General features: G+C 48.2%; 7 protein-coding genes and 2 non-coding genes; 5 read left to right on the forward strand and 4 right to left on the reverse strand.

Annotated features, from left to right (window-relative positions):
- Window positions 1-145: 145 nt before the first annotated feature.
- On the forward strand, window positions 146-3,708 carry CNAG_04528 (hypothetical protein). XM_012196467.1 has 3 exons: window positions 146-825; window positions 876-2,721; window positions 2,812-3,708. The coding sequence occupies exons 1-3, from the start codon at window positions 177-179 to the stop codon at window positions 3,479-3,481; spliced, it is 3,165 nt and encodes a 1,054-aa protein (XP_012051857.1). The 5' UTR covers window positions 146-176; the 3' UTR covers window positions 3,482-3,708.
- Window positions 1,150-3,652, reverse strand: CNAG_12872. Its single transcript, XR_001046083.1, has 2 exons — window positions 3,646-3,652; window positions 1,150-3,582 (listed from the first exon to the last, which is right to left on the reverse strand). It is a non-coding gene; the product is annotated as a hypothetical RNA (non-coding RNA).
- Window positions 3,709-3,720: 12 nt separating the features above from the next.
- On the reverse strand, window positions 3,721-4,502 carry CNAG_04529 (cytochrome c oxidase-assembly factor COX16). XM_012196468.1 has 2 exons: window positions 4,220-4,502; window positions 3,721-4,157 (listed from the first exon to the last, which is right to left on the reverse strand). Exons 1-2 carry the CDS (start codon window positions 4,469-4,471, stop codon window positions 3,885-3,887), a joined length of 525 nt encoding a protein of 174 aa, XP_012051858.1. The 5' UTR covers window positions 4,472-4,502; the 3' UTR covers window positions 3,721-3,884.
- A 79-nt stretch (window positions 4,503-4,581) lies between these two features.
- CNAG_04530 (DNA-binding protein) lies at window positions 4,582-6,464 on the forward strand. XM_012196469.1 has 7 exons: window positions 4,582-4,771; window positions 4,851-5,102; window positions 5,158-5,274; window positions 5,339-5,432; window positions 5,516-5,773; window positions 5,846-5,930; window positions 6,028-6,464. Exons 1-7 carry the CDS (start codon window positions 4,682-4,684, stop codon window positions 6,107-6,109), a joined length of 978 nt encoding a protein of 325 aa, XP_012051859.1. The 5' UTR covers window positions 4,582-4,681; the 3' UTR covers window positions 6,110-6,464.
- CNAG_04531 (enoyl-CoA hydratase) lies at window positions 6,386-7,632 on the reverse strand. XM_012196470.1 has 4 exons: window positions 7,252-7,632; window positions 6,780-7,199; window positions 6,639-6,722; window positions 6,386-6,581 (listed from the first exon to the last, which is right to left on the reverse strand). The coding sequence occupies exons 1-4, from the start codon at window positions 7,547-7,549 to the stop codon at window positions 6,532-6,534; spliced, it is 852 nt and encodes a 283-aa protein (XP_012051860.1). The 5' UTR covers window positions 7,550-7,632; the 3' UTR covers window positions 6,386-6,531.
- Window positions 7,633-7,696: 64 nt separating this feature from the next.
- On the forward strand, window positions 7,697-9,645 carry CNAG_07778 (translation initiation factor 2 subunit 1). XM_012196500.1 has 6 exons: window positions 7,697-8,076; window positions 8,140-8,202; window positions 8,257-8,389; window positions 8,445-8,652; window positions 8,716-9,067; window positions 9,131-9,645. Exons 1-6 carry the CDS (start codon window positions 8,044-8,046, stop codon window positions 9,242-9,244), a joined length of 903 nt encoding a protein of 300 aa, XP_012051890.1. The 5' UTR covers window positions 7,697-8,043; the 3' UTR covers window positions 9,245-9,645.
- Window positions 9,646-9,710: 65 nt separating this feature from the next.
- Window positions 9,711-9,802, forward strand: CNAG_10120. Its single transcript has one exon. It is a non-coding gene; the product is annotated as a tRNA-Ala (tRNA).
- A 563-nt stretch (window positions 9,803-10,365) lies between these two features.
- Window positions 10,366-11,707, forward strand: CNAG_07779 (D-glycerate 3-kinase). The gene is made up of 4 exons (XM_012196181.1): window positions 10,366-10,603; window positions 10,671-11,290; window positions 11,357-11,430; window positions 11,488-11,707. Exons 1-4 carry the CDS (start codon window positions 10,453-10,455, stop codon window positions 11,609-11,611), a joined length of 969 nt encoding a protein of 322 aa, XP_012051571.1. The 5' UTR covers window positions 10,366-10,452; the 3' UTR covers window positions 11,612-11,707.
- Window positions 11,609-14,922, reverse strand: CNAG_04534. 2 transcript variants are annotated; one of them, XM_012196182.1, is made up of 14 exons: window positions 14,737-14,922; window positions 14,634-14,664; window positions 14,074-14,541; window positions 13,814-14,016; window positions 13,626-13,753; window positions 13,504-13,560; window positions 13,355-13,445; window positions 13,110-13,279; window positions 12,909-13,055; window positions 12,639-12,839; window positions 12,340-12,559; window positions 12,106-12,273; window positions 11,898-12,019; window positions 11,609-11,821 (listed from the first exon to the last, which is right to left on the reverse strand). In XM_012196182.1, exons 1-14 carry the CDS (start codon window positions 14,866-14,868, stop codon window positions 11,671-11,673), a joined length of 2,289 nt encoding a protein of 762 aa, XP_012051572.1. In that variant the 5' UTR covers window positions 14,869-14,922; the 3' UTR covers window positions 11,609-11,670. The 2 variants fall into 2 exon arrangements, with proteins under 2 accessions (XP_012051572.1, XP_012051861.1); XM_012196471.1 differs by having other exon boundaries at window positions 14,634-14,669.
- Between the last annotated feature and the right edge of the window lie 70 nt (window positions 14,923-14,992).

The following is a 14,992-nucleotide window of genomic DNA, read 5'->3' on the forward strand; positions in this document are numbered from 1 at the left end:
CGATGGATTGATAGTTCGATTGAGACTATGGCAATTCTTCCACGTCATGCCTTTCAATATTAATAATTAATTTAATTAATTTGTTGACGCGAACGACGAGACGAAAACAAACAACTTCGCGCTCAAATCTAGTAAATATATATTTTCCACATCGATATGCTGACAAGTCTCAAGAAATGAACCGCCATACACCGACACCGTCGTCACATCTCACGTCCTCTCCCCCTCTCTCGTACGCATGGTCTGACACATCCGGCGAGAACAACATGCGACCCCGCGAAGGCAACCGCGCTCCCAGTACAAGCACATCAGTATGGTCCGACGAAGGTACTGCTATCCCTCGACATGGTGATGGAAATGGTGATTACGAGTATGGTGATGAGGATGGTCATGATCTGAAAGGAAACGGGGTGAAGGAGGGGAGATTGATTGACTATGACGACGAGCCTCAACCGCATCAACAAGAGATGGCGCCGGGCGATAAGCTGAGAGATTTACTACGGCAGATGGATGAGGAAGTGCGTCGGGCAGCCCCAAGGGAACCGAGGGAGACGGAAATGGCTCACCAATGGATGGGATATACAAGGCCACGCCAAGTTCAACCGGACGCTCGTGATGAGGAAGAGGAGGAAGAGCCAGAGGAGGAACAAGAAGAGGCGAGAGAAGGGGCATCTCCAGCGAGATCATCTTTTGACCCAGAACAAGAAAGCCCGCCCAGTCCCCCGCCGAGATTTGGAAATCCTTATTCTAGAAGGTCAGAACGAAGGGGGTCACCTGCTTTTGCTCAAGGCAGATTACCCTCCAGAGCGGCTGTATTGCTTCAGAGTGTGTCATTTTTCCTCTTTGTCGACCAAGGGCCAAACTGAACTTTGTAGGCACGTCTCATATGGACGAAGAGTCGCAAGCAGTAATAGAGCCCGAACCAGAAGCCAAACGCCAGCAAAAATCACTACCGTCTCAGCTTCACGCATATATTGCCTCCCATCCTGAGCCTCGCTCATCATCATCTTCACGAACACATCAACCTGTTAGGCAGTCACCCCGCTTAAGAAGCAAGAGGAAAGAAAAAGAGATAGAACAAGGTTACGAATCTGAACACGAACCAAGTCCGCCGTCTCCGCATCAATTTGAGAAAGAATTATCAAGCTCTGCATCTAGACGCCATTACCGTACAACCTATTCCCCGTCTCATGCCTCCCCACCATCAAGTGCACTACCGTCCGCCGCTTCACCGCAACGTTACCCAACCCCGCCTCGCTCGCTTGAACCCAAACGTCAACGCCGCTCACCATCTATACCTCCCACTCCGCGCCGATCAAGTATAGATCCCCTCCCATCAACCCACGATGAATTTGCGATGCATCTCAAAGGATTGGAAGTCAGAGCAGAGATGGAGTTAGACTTGGATGAAGGCGTCTCTGCTGTGGGATGGGAAGAGAGTACTGTTGAGGGTGATGAGGAGGAGATCAGATATGAAGATGGTGTTGATAGGAATGGTGACAGGGACAGGAGAGGGACTGCCAGACCCGATCCGTCTAAAAAGGAAAGCCCACACACACATTTCCAAACACGTGAAAGTTTGTATCAAGCTACTTCTAGATCCCACCCATCCCCACCATCAAGACGCCTTCCAACCCGCTCCCCTTCTCCGCCAGCCCTGCCCGAACTTCCTTCTCACTCCATAAGCGGGAGTGAGGAAGAGGAAGGAGTTGATACATACTCGTCAAGACGGGCGAGGATGTTTAATGGGGAGAGGAAGGGAAAGGTGCCGATGGTTGGTGGTGGGGATAATGCCCTGGGATCAGCATCAAGGACCAAGTCATATTTCCGGTCGTTGTCTCTACGTTTGAGCGAAGGTGAAGACAAGGAGACAAGGAAAGAGTACCAGATGAAGGATGAAGAAGTGAAACACGATGCTCCAGAAGAGGAATTCTTAGAAGAGGTATTGGGAGGCGGAAGAGGTGCAATAGAAGAGAGGGAACAATCAAATTATCATTCTTCCGCTCAACGCGCCGGCACCCCCCTGCCCACGGACCATCGCCATACTCCCTCCCCCATCCGCCTGCCCCTTCGTCAGAGTCGTGCACGTACACCTCCGACCACTTTTCAGACAGGTACCAAACCCTATTCGAGAACCCCTTCGCCTAGGAAACGGCAACCACAAACAGTATCATCATCACAATCGTTGTCGCAATCACGATCCCCGACACAAACTCCCAAATTCCCTACCCCGCTTCCCTCTTCACTGTCGAATGCCAATCCAATACAGAAGCAACTTGCGACCCCCTCTCATCCACATTCACAGTCTCCTGCCCTCGGTCCAACGCCTCGTCCCCCAGGGGCATGGAACATTATTCCCTTTCCGCAACGTCTACAGCGCGAACTTGAGTCACCACGCCCTCAAGATCAGATAGCGAGTGAGAGCGGGAGTAGGACAGGGAGAGTGAGATTTTCCCCCTTGAGATATGAAGCTACGATGCATAGAGAGGATTATGAAAGAGAGGATGAAGAGGATAAAAAAGGGAAAAGGGAAGAGGAGGGAGGTGATGTGTCGATCCTGACTTTGAATTTATCTCCGCGGCGCAAAAGCCCTAAAAGTCCCAAAAGTCCAAAGAATTCAAAGAATCGAACGAGTCCTGAGAGGCGGACGAGAGAGGGGAAAATGGACGAAAATGTTGGAGATATGAGCTGGACGGCCAAATTGGCTAGAAGTGTTACTTCGTAAGTTTGTACCCATATCCCTTTCATATCGGGAAATCACGTGTCTTATGCACGTATCAGGATGATAAGAGCTGATAGAGCTGTGAATAGGCGGATACCCATCCCTATGCGGTCGACGACATACAATTCCCATCTTCCGCAGCTCACCTCTGCCCAGACCCACACTCAAACCGCTTTTTCCAAACTCCAAACTGCCCAGCAATCATGGCTTGATGCTCTCTCTTCCGTCTCCGCTTCTTCTCACCCACATCTTCGCCAACACAATCAACACGCCTCATCAGATTTCCCCGCTAGCCTGGCGTTAAGGACATCACAGACTTTAGGCAAAGGGATGAACAAAGCTGTACGCTGGAGTCGCTGGGTATGGTGGGTGCTCATGGAAATAGTACTCCTCTGGGCAGTGTTTAGGGTGACCTTGGATTATGCCGGGTCGGGTGTTTATCTTGGTAGAGATCCGTTTCATCCCTTATCGCGCCCTCTTGGACTAGGCCCTCCACCATCCATTTCATCACCTCCATCATTGAGCGTTGGTGGAACGCCAGACATGGTGAAGGGAAACAGGGAGACAAATGCACAGCGTCAATGGGCCAAGGCCCCACGCTACGTGAATCTCGAAATCCCTATACCAGGTAGTTTGAGGACCTTGGTAGGTAAACAGGGGAGCGCGAATTTCTTTGATCTAATGGAGAACTGGGGTTGGGGCACAGCCTCTTTTGGGGATGGAGAACCAGCTGGAGGGTGGGCTGGGGTGCCGACATAGCGCCGAATTGGTAACCATTTAATGATTGGGCAAGCAAAAGTAGGAAAGAAAGGATGGAGGATAATTCGTGAATTGTTGTCGTTGTCGTCGAGAATATCATTCTTGGTTTGTATCAATATAGTCGTATTTTATAGTTTGTTTTTACGGGCATTTTTGATACTCACGAACATTATATTATGATCAATGATAGCCCGTCTCGAGTAATGATGTAACCATTTGATTATTCAAGGACCAGAAAGCACGATGCAGTTAAGTAATGCATTTCAAAATCCCAAAACCTCCCATTTCTTCCTACGCTCCATCCCTTTCAGCCATAACCAAGTTCAAATACTCATCGTACAACAATAATGAAAAACCCAAATATAAGGAGCAGTGTAGATGTTTGCAGCTCAATGAAGCAAACTTACACCCATCGATCCTCCTTCCTATACCCCTTCATCGGAGCTTCCTCTCCGCTCCTTCCCCCACCCCACTCGGGTACGCCCTCAGGTCGAGGTACACGTACGGGTTCATAGTCATTTTGCGAAATAGAGGCCATGGAGAACTTTTTCTTCTTCTTTGGTGGCGCCGGTGAAGAAGCTAGCGAAGCATCCAGAGATGAAGGAGAGGAGAGGGAACTGGGCATTGCGAGAGAGTTGTCGAGGGAGGAATTGTCGCCGGTCGGGTTGTTTAGTCTCTATTGACCCGATTAACGATGCCCCCTTTACAAAGAAAAAAGAAATGAAAGAAAAAGCGCACATAATACTCTTCTTTAAGGTCAATTTTTCTTCTACCGCTCTTCATCCCTAGCTCTTCCTCTTTTCCGACACTTTTCACCTTTGTTTCTTGATAATCATAACGTGTCTGGGTGAATGCCTGGAGGGCGAAAGATGAGCCGATAATAATACCGACAAAGGGGAGGCCGAAGAGGATAAAAGGATGGCGGCGGATCTGAGCAAATATAGGATGGGACTTGGGTGAACTTAGCGGACGCGCTGCGAATGGGGGCATTATTGCTAGCGGAGTAGCGCGAAAATGTGTTATGAAAGATGAGTGGAGGAAAGAGCTGAGGAGATGCGAAATGGACGACTTTTACTGATGTTTCGGCTGTACGTGACGTCATGACTTTTATGCCCGGCTTCTTGCTTATAGTCACTTAGTTACCTGCGTTCATAGACACATCGTTTAAATCTCAACAATCATCCGTATTCAAGATAAATCATGTCGGACAAGCAGCAACTACTAGACATGGGGTTTGACCCTGCCCGCATTGACTGGGCCCTTCGTGCTACCAATAAAGCGGGTCTCCAAGTACGTCCGAGTTCGCTATTCGATCTGTCGCCTTGTATTCCTGCGACCCCACACTGACTGATCTGGTGGGCTTCTGTAGCCAGCTATGGACCACCTCCTTGCCAACTCGGATAAACCAATCCCAGAAGCTATGGGCGAACAAGTCGACGAGGACGACGAGGAAGCTGTCGAGGCACATATCAAGAAGCTTGGTGGGGCAGTCGATGACTCGGATGCTGTTGCCAAGTCTATTAAGTGTAGCGAATGCGGAAAGATCTTCCGCTCCCAAGCTACTGCAAGCTTTCATGCCGAAAAGTCGGGTCATGACCAGTTCGAAGAGTCTACCGAGGAGGTAAGCCTTTCGTTCCGTTCGTTCCAGCACTGCTAACGTAGGTGCATGAAACTAGATCAAACCCCTTACCGAGGAGGAGAAGAAGGCAAAGCTCCAAGAGCTTCGTGAGAAGCTTGCAATCAAGAGGGCTACACAATCCAAGGAGGATGAGAAGGCGAACCGTGCCAACGAGGTATGACTCATCGTCTACAATTTCGCTTATAACAAAACAAAGAATTCTAATCATAGTGGTTTAGGCGATTCGACGTAAGGCAGGGCAGGACACTGGTAAAGTCCGAGAAGACTTGAAGCTTAAGGAAGCGCTAAAGGACGCCGAGCAGAAGAAACGAGGTTTGTCACGTCTCTCTTCCCTATTCCTGACTTGCCCGCTTACTGTCATTCTTCCATCCAACCCACTTTCTGGGTATCGGCAGAAAAACTCGAAGACCAAAAAGCCAGAGCAGCCATCAAAGCCCAAATAGAAGCCGATAAACGTGAACGTGCCGAGAAAGCGGCTCGCGAGAAAGCTCTTCGGGAAGGAAAGGCCATCCCAACGTCATCCTCCCCTGTCCCTACTATTGTTCCCAAGGCGAATACCGGAATGAAGAGTAGCGAGAACCCGGAGACAAGGTTGCAAGTTAGGCTGGCGACGGGTGGAACACCGATGACAAAGACTTTCCCGAGTGATAACAGTATGTACCCTAACCTTCTCTCTTCGTAGTGAGCTGTCTCTTGAAGGGAATGGATGTACTGACTGGAACCAGCTTTAATTGATGTTGCGGAATGGGTCGCATCCGAGAAGTTAGAGTACAATGTTGACACTATCGGATTTTCCATGACTTTCCCTAGGTACGTCTGTGATTGCCTCTTATTCTCCCACTCGTTTTCCCTCTGCCGCAAAGACATAATGTCTCGAGAAACGCTAATATGGGACACAACTAAACAGGAAAACGTTTTCCCGCGAAGATATGAAAAAATCCCTAAAAGAGAACGGGTTAACCCCGTCTGCTGTCCTTATCGCCAACTAGCTACGCTATGCGATAAAAGATTTACGGCTTCGGAGTTCAATGGTTTTGGGCCAATGAGGGCAAAGACGTGACACGTACATTGGCGCAATACGACTTTTCTGGTTCTTTTAGGGGATGACGAATTCAACGTGAAGGTGTTGCAATGGGGGATAAATGGGGTATTGTACAGTGCGAGATGGATTGAATGTCATGTCGTTGTTAAACAGTTTTTCGAGCTGCAAGCATATGTATAAGCTTAGGCGTCTCTTCCTTGATTTCCAATCATCGATGAATAAGCACTTTAATGTCGATTCATGTCTTCCACACATTTACCTTCGAGGAACTTGTTTACAGAACTCAAATGCATATGATTTTGCACATAAACTTCTCAACCGTTATCTTCTTTCATTATTTCTTCTTTCGGCTCTAGGTGACCCAGCCGCTTACTTGTCGGACCAAGAAGGCTTCCTCTTCTCGGCAAAGGCAGCCATGCCTTAAGGGGTATTCGTCAAATCAAACCGTTGGAGAAAAAAACGAAATGACAACTCACCTTCCTTCTGGTCCTTGGTCGCGAAGAGTTGCTGGAAGAGCCTCCTTTCGAGCCTTAGACCTTGCTCGAGGGGAAGGTCGAGAGCTACACAAAATCTCAGTATCCGTACGCAGACGTCTCCGGCACGTGTGTCAAACTTACATCCATTAACGGCCTCCTTGCCAGCCTGTACAGCCACCTTTCCAAACTTGCCCACGCTCTCCGCCACCTTTACCGCTTCCTCAGTCACACTCTCCCCTTCCTTGGTAACTCTGCTAACCAACCCCCATCTCTCAGCCGTATCTGCGTCAATCTTCCTTCCAGTGAGAACCATGTCCATAGCCCTCGCCTTTCCAATCAGGGAAGTAAGACGTTGGGAGCCACCCATTCCCGGGATAATCCCGAGCGTGATCTCGGGTTGGCCAAAGACGGCAGTAGGGGAAGCGACGAGGATGTCGCAGAGCATGGCGAGCTCACATCCGCCTCCGAGGGCATAGCCGGCGACAGCACCGACAATTGGCTTGCGGATAGAGGCGATTTGGTTCCAGGATCCAAGGAAATTGCTAGTGTATGCCTCAGCAACTGGAATGGAACATGAGCAAAAGACGGTATGTGGTGAAGACCGAGAACATACATTCCTTGTCCTTCATCTCCTTGATATCAGCACCAGCCGCAAACACCTTGTCACCGCCGGTAATGACAATGGCCCTCACACTGTCATCTGTCTCGGCCTTCTCAAGCTCGGCATTGAGAGCATTGAACAAGGGAGTGCTCAACGCGTTGAGGGCCTTGGGCCTGTTAAGGGTCAAGATGGCTACGTTGTTCGAAGGAGAACGAGACGGGATGACGAGCTGTTCTGCAGAGGTGGACATGGCGCGGATGGTGAATCGGTACGAAGTTTGGGAAGGCCTGAGAAGAGTGCGAGCTAACATGATACAGTGACTGAAAATAAAAAGAGATACCCTAGCGAAGGTTTCTCGTTGGGAACTCGTACCACCAGGCTTATATAGCAGCGTTGTTCCATACGGGGAATGTGGTCATTCGGCTAAGTGACGGCCCCGACCGCCGGCTATGGTCTTAGGCGAAATGCCACCCAGTTGAAACACCGAGACTCCGACGGTCAACATGTGGTTTTACGTAAACATCAAGACTTTCGCTTTCAATCCGCCTTGGAAGGGGTTGTTCTTTGTCTTCGGGGGACTCGCTTCAACAATCTATCTCCTCTTCTTGTCTTCTATCGTTCAGCCCAAAACCATCTGGGACCGACAGCCTCTCACAACATAGCTGGAGCGCACGAATTTTCTCGACTTCAGCGCCGCCAAAAAATTGTATCAGGAGGATATTGAAATCCGACTCGTTGCCACACTTTTGGCCTATCTCAAACTTCCTGAACTAGAAATCCGCCACTCATCAACACTTGTCCAAGATGCCCCGATTTTATGAGAACAAATACCCCGAGGTGCGCTTGCTTATGAAGCAGGAGAAACAGGCGTGAAGACTGATGATTATCTATGCGTGATAGGTCGACCAATTGGTCATGGTCCAGGTTCAGTCTATTGAGGACATGGGTGCCTACGTCAAGCTCGTGAGTGGAACGGTATCAAGTATTATAAGAGATAATTCTGATGACTTGCCATAGCTTGAATATGACAACATTGAGGGAATGATCCTTCTTTCCGAGCTTTCCCGAAGACGTATCCGATCAGTCCAGAAACTCATTCGAGTGGGACGAAACGAAGTCGTTGTTGTGATGCGCGTGGACCCCGACAAGGGTTAGTCCAGTTGTCGAGTCAAAGGATAGAATCACATTGACAAGGACATTTTCAGGCTATATTGATCTTTCCAAGCGACGAGTTTCTGCGGAGGAGGTTGTCAAGTGTGAGGAACAATACGAGAAGGGCAAAGCGGTCGACTCTATCATTACCCAAGTTGCTAAGAAGCGAGGTGTCACTCCTGAATCATTGTACGAAAAGATTGCTTGGCCTTTGCATCGACAATACGGACATGCATACGAGGCTTTCAAACTCTCCATCAGGTAGGTTCAACCTCCATTCAAAACATCATTCTGTAAGGGGCGCAATGCTGATGAACTACGTAGCGAACCTGATGCTGTCTTTGGCACCCTCGAACTTGACGAAGAAACTCTTGCCGACCTCCGATCCGGTATCGCACGACGACTTACCCCCAAGCCCGTCAAGGTTCGCGCCGATGTCGAAGTCAAATGCTTCTCCTATGCCGGTATCGAAGCTATCAAACGTGCCCTTACCGCCGGTGAAGCCGTCTCTACCCCAGAAGTGCCTATCAAAGTCAGGTTGGTCGCCCCTCCGCTTTACGTTATGAGCACGACAAGTACGGACAAGAATGCTGCGATAGAGTTGATGGAGAAGGCGGTTGAAGTTATTGGTGAGACTGTTAGGAAAGACAAGGGTGATATCACTATCAAGATGAAGGTGAGTTTTTTCCAAAACATCTTAAATAACAGGTTGGAAGATGTTAACGGAACCATTCTACAGCCCAAGGTTGTTTCCGAAACCGAAGATGCAGAGCTCAAAGCTCTCATGGAACAATTCGAAGCAGCCAACATGGACCAGGCGGGTGACGATGAATCAAGCGAGGAGGACGAATAAACGCTCTTCACTAGCTTATTGGCGTTGGCGTTGTGTTGTTGGGCATCTCTGTGTCTGAACTATGATAGAGCATGATCATGTTGGGTCTTCATTTGGAGCCAGTTTAGGGGGTTTGACTTTCTTTGAGAGAGGTGAGAGAGTTTGGGGAGGGAGTTCAGCGGTCGGACTTGAGGTAGAGGAATGAGAAGTCAATTTGTGCTTTTCTTAGACGGTCACAAGAGGGAAGAGCTTGCATCATTGGGCAAGATAACAAAAACTTCGTTTTGGGGCGACGGTAGATGCATCTAATTTCCAAGTTTCCACAAACAGAGGAATTGGGACGTGCACGGCCGCTTTTGACTACTATCGGACTAGCGAAACGATGCACAATGGTTGGGAAGCGTTACTTATGCATATATGGCAGCACCACCTTGAATTATTGATGTATGACTTAATATAAAATTCATGATCAAGTCAAAGCAGCAAAGGGGGTGTAGCTCATTTGGCAGAGCGCGTCATTAGCATCGTTTAAACCAAAGATTATTGACGAGGTACTGGGTTCAATTCCCAGCTCCTCCACAGCTTTTTGCTTTTGCATTTATCTCTTTTTTTACCTACCAGTTCATCTCTTTTATTTTCAACAGGAATGATTCCATGTTAGTATGCGTTTTATCACCACCCCGTGTACTTCAATTCAAATCTTCTGGTATAAGTATCGGTATCTTTTTCTTGCCGTAATAAAAAAGTGCTTTTTCGGTATATCGTTACAGACCCGATATATCATTATGGAACCATTCTTTGACATTCACTTGGCACTAAAGGCTTCACAGCTGGCGGGCAGACCTTATTCGTGCACTTTACAAGGATGCTTGTAGAACGACTCTTCAGCCTTTTCAAACGAGCGCAACTTCAGCCGAAAAGAAAATGTAGAAAAAAATAAAACAGGGGTGACGGAAAGGAGGTGTCCGTCGTGCTGATCCCGGAAAAAGGGAACGGAGTTGTGGGGTGTGAATGAATCTCCGATCTCCGCATTAGTTGCGGAGATCAAGATCCGTTTGCTTACAGCGGCGTCGCCGGCCGTCGGCCGGCACCAAATAAAATATCTAGTAATGCGTTGCGTTTGGCATCTATTTGACAATAAGCCGCATTCTCTCAGTCGTCAACAATCACTTGAACGAGCGATCATCTTCATCGGCGAATCCAGGTATACATTTACATTACAAGCCATTATGACTGCTACAGCACAGATCCCCGGTGGAGCAATGGTCCAGCAGACAGCCGGTTTCGTCCTATCACAGCTCGCTCGTCACAGAAGTTCATGGAATAAAGAAACGATGTGTCCTCCTCTTGTAGTAGGTGTACAGGGCCCTCAAGGTGCAGGTAGGTATCCCCCTTCTTCTGCCCATATGAGATCCTGCGGCTGATCACTTTCGCACCGTTCACCCAGGCAAATCACACCTAACTGGTCTATTGCCAGACTATCTGGAAAAACATTATGGTCTGCGTCTCGCTACTATGTCTTTGGACGACTTTTACCTCACCCATTCCGATCAGGTCAAGCTATCCCAATCCGAGCCCGATAACCCACTCCTCAACGGCCGCGGCCCCGCCGGTACCCACGATTTACCACTTCTGGAACAATGTCTGGCAAAGTTGAAATCTATCAATGACCGCAGTGCGAAGTTTCCAACTGCGACTAAGGACCAAAGGGCTCAGCTGCCCATATATGACAAATCCCTTTTCAAAGGCGAGGGTGACCGGTCAAAGGAGGTAGTAGAAGTGCAAGGACCGATTGATGTGGTCATATTTGAAGGGTGGATGAATGGATTCGGGCCGTTATCAAATGACAAACTAGAAGAGAAATACGCCGAAGCCGGACGACAATGGCCCTCTTCTTCTCTCGTCGGCGCACCTGGGGTCATGCCTACCATTTTATTGTATTCGAGATCAACGCTACACAGTATAAACCAAAATCTGAGGCAGTATGAAGTACTTTGGGATCAAATTGATTGTTTTGTACAGATTCAACCGTTGGATCTGTCTTACGTATGGACTTGGAGACTTCAGGTAAGTTTGTCCATTTGCCTATCTACGGTTTAGATTACAATGAGGCACTAACATTAAATGTCGCAGCAAGAACACAATATGAAAGCGAAGAATGGAGGTAACGGAATGACTGATGAGCAGGTCCGACATTTCATTAACCGGTGAGTCCGTTGCCCAGCTTGGGAAGTCAAGTTTTATTCATATAATATTGGTGATAGATACATGCCCAGCTATGAGCTGTTTCAAGATGGAATTGACAAGGAGACCACATCATGGAGGGGCAAAGGGCTTCGTTTTATTGTGAACATAAAAAGAGAAATTGTTGGCACAGAAAGCTTCTGAAAATCATACATGCAATTTCTACAAGCGTATTATAGTGCATGATAAAGTCATAAAATCCTTCATAAAAATCCAAATGCACCAGAATTTGTACCCGTATTGACTCCTCCTTCCTCAATCGCGCCTGTTCCCCATGGCAAACCAATGCCCATACTCATGTCCAAACCAAGCATGTCAAGAGTATTCTGCCATAGCGGATCCCAATTAGGCGCACTGGTAAATGAAGAGCAAGACATTAACTTTGACATTTTCCTTACAGATAATCAACAGTAATACGGGCTAGGCTTACCTCCCAACGAAAGGATCCTCCATACCTGGCCATGACGGCGGTATGTATTGGGTTTTAGAGCTTGCGATCTCAGGTTGTTCTTCTTGACGGCGGCGGAGTAGTTCTGACACGCGTTTTGATTCCTGCTCTCAATGGTGAATATAAGCGCAATCATGGCGAAGAAACAAATAGGAAGAACGGAATTTTTAATTCTGATGGGCTCACTCACTTCAAGGATTTGCTCGCGTTCCCTTCTGGTCGAGCCAGTAAGCTGAATATGCCCTTCCATCGCCGCTTCAATCATACTCTCGATTTCTGCCCGTCTAGGGGCCTCTTCGTATACCATTAGATAAACCAAAAGCACAGTGAGACTTGCAAAGCAAAAGTATGCGGAATTCTAGATTACCATAAGCCATCAGTACCAAGGGTACAAAGATGTGCAATATTCCGAGATAATGCTCACCCAGAACGTTCCCTTGGCACCTGGACTGTCCTTCATTTTCGAAACGGACTTGGCAATACTGATTGCCGACTCGACGCATACGGTAACCTCGGGCGACATGACAGTAAGAGGTGCGAGGGGCTGACTGGCGGGGATACGATTGACGAATTGATCGAGTAGGAAAGAGCGATGAATAAAAAGATTAATAAAGTGATATGCTGAGCGTACAATCTGTTGCTGGCTACAAACCCGTGATAATAGCCAATATTGGTCAGTCGGGACTTTTACAGATTTCGTTGTAGAATGCAAAGGGGACGTACCGTTGGAAGAATGGTGGTATACTGGCAAATGGACCGAGATCGTATGTATCAGGCCCATCGGGGTGGAAAAAGCGAGGTGTTTCAGCTAACCAGCGATCGAGTTCTTGATTAAGAGACTGTACGGCTAGGGAGCGTTCCAGATCTGATAGTTCACCTGGCGATTGCAATTTTCGGAGAGCATGGCCCAGGATTTGCGACAATCTGATCATGAGATAACAGGGAAGAATGCAGATATGAGAATCAGGCAACATTTATACCTGAACTACTCACTTGATATGTGCTATTGATCCAGCCAAACGTTGCGCCTCATCCTGCGTATCAACCGAATGGTCTCCGCTGTTCGGGTAGCTTGGGAAACGTTGTGTTATGTCCCTCTCATCGTAAATCACTGGACATCCAAGTACTAGCGATAAATATCTTGAATAATATGTTAAAACAGCCGATCTATTGGAGACTTGGCTTGGCGCTCACCTATCCATCATGTAACCGCTCCAAAACGCCTGTCGACGAGGTTCATCCAATTCTTGGGGGGTGCCATCGGGGCTCTTGCGATGTAACCTGAGAAGTTGACTAAGTCGAGCGGCGGTACCAAAGGCCAGCCAGGCTGAGCGGAAATGGGACATTCCGAGATAGAGATGACACTGGTCGAACAAAAAATGGTGCCGAACGTTAGTAACACGTTCCTCCACACATCGTCCAACTGGAAGAAAACTCACCAGAGCGATATGGACTTGTACCATACGTAATCGGGGCTGGGATAGGGATAAGGTCTCCAGTTGCCGCTGAGCAGCACGAAGTAATTGAAGACTGAGCGATTTATCAGCAATTCACCATATTCATCTGATCCGAAACTCAATTTGCTTACGCTTTCTGGGTCATCATTTGTGGGTCTGCTCCAGTCCACGAAGGAGTCCACAGGCAGCTGTTTTAACAAACTTTGATCAGATCCCGCGTTTTTTTAGACTACGAGGAACCTATGGTACTCACCCAATCGCCATCAGCAGCAGTAAGAGCACCACATCGTCCTTTTGAGACAGGGACCCGTTTGATGTATAAAAGTCATCAGTCAATTGCTCGATATTTCGTCGATCTAGATATCTGTACGTTGAAGTTGCCTGACAAAGAAGGCAAGTATCAGCTTTATGAGCTTGATTCACGCACGAAATAAAACTCGCGTGTTCAAAGTAGCATCTTATGTATGCTTTGCCGTCTTCGCAAGAGGGAAGAAAGAATAGCTCGCCTGGCCCTCCTGTTTTGTTGTCATTCTCATCTTTCAATTCTTCGCCTAAATGGCCTTTGGGGAAAGATCGTAAAGAAAACACGACTGTGAGATGGCGATGAAGCCTGTCAAGCAAATCGCCCTTGGTCGAGATATCTGCTAATGGCCCTACTCGTCAGTCCGCCTTCTAAGTCAATAAATGAAGGCGGAGCTTACTTTCCCTAGAGACAATCGGCCTGCCATCTGCAGGAGAAAGTATTGTTACACCTGGAGATGGATATCTGGAAACAGTCCCATTCGCCATAACATGTGCTATACGGGCTAGCGTATGTTCATGATTGTGGCCGTGTACTTCACGACCTTGTCTGTCTTCGTGTCCATCTTCGTGATCGTGGTCGCAGTCACGAATTTCTGATACTCCTTCAGCTTCGGTCGCTGTGACCATAGGCATATCGTTGGCATGTGAGCCATCATGCCCCGCAGTTTGTGGCCGTGAAGGCGAATTGTATCGTGACTGTCGCTCGTAGCTTTCGGAAGAACTGGCAATTGAGGGGAACATCATAGGAGATTGATACCGTCCTTGATCAGGAATATGGTGAGAAGGCGTGGAGGAACTGGTAGGGCCATCGGTGAGATTAGGAACCGGGATCCTGGGTCTTCGCCTTTGGGCTGAAAAAATGCATTCTACCAACAGATCGGTCAGTTGATCGTCCACCATTATGACCGCTAGATCACGGAGGCCTTTCGGACAAAAGACGCCATGAAGGAGCGCGCACCTTTTTTGGACAATGTACATGCTGAGCAAGGCTATTCTTGGAATGGGTAAGTTAACGGCCGGACTACTTGTTTATTACTTGTTTAACATTACAAAACACCCACAAGCTGACCGTCACATTTCTTCTTGCCTGCCCTGCATCGCTCGCACGCATGTCGAGTGATGCGTGCCCGTTTGTTAATACTGTTTGGTTCGGATTCGGAAGATTGACGTGCACGGGTGGGAGGCGGAGACATGGAGTATACCACGAGCAGGGACTGACAATATATTAGGTGAATTACAGACTGTCGCTGTACTGTGTCTACAACAAACAACGAACCAGCTCCGCCGAACGACGGAAGACGGAGTTCCCACCCGGCA

The sequence above is a fragment of the Cryptococcus neoformans genome, chromosome 9, assembly GCF_000149245.1.
Source record: "Cryptococcus neoformans var. grubii H99 chromosome 9, complete sequence".
NCBI classification, from domain to species: Eukaryota; Fungi; Basidiomycota; class Tremellomycetes; order Tremellales; family Cryptococcaceae; genus Cryptococcus; species Cryptococcus neoformans.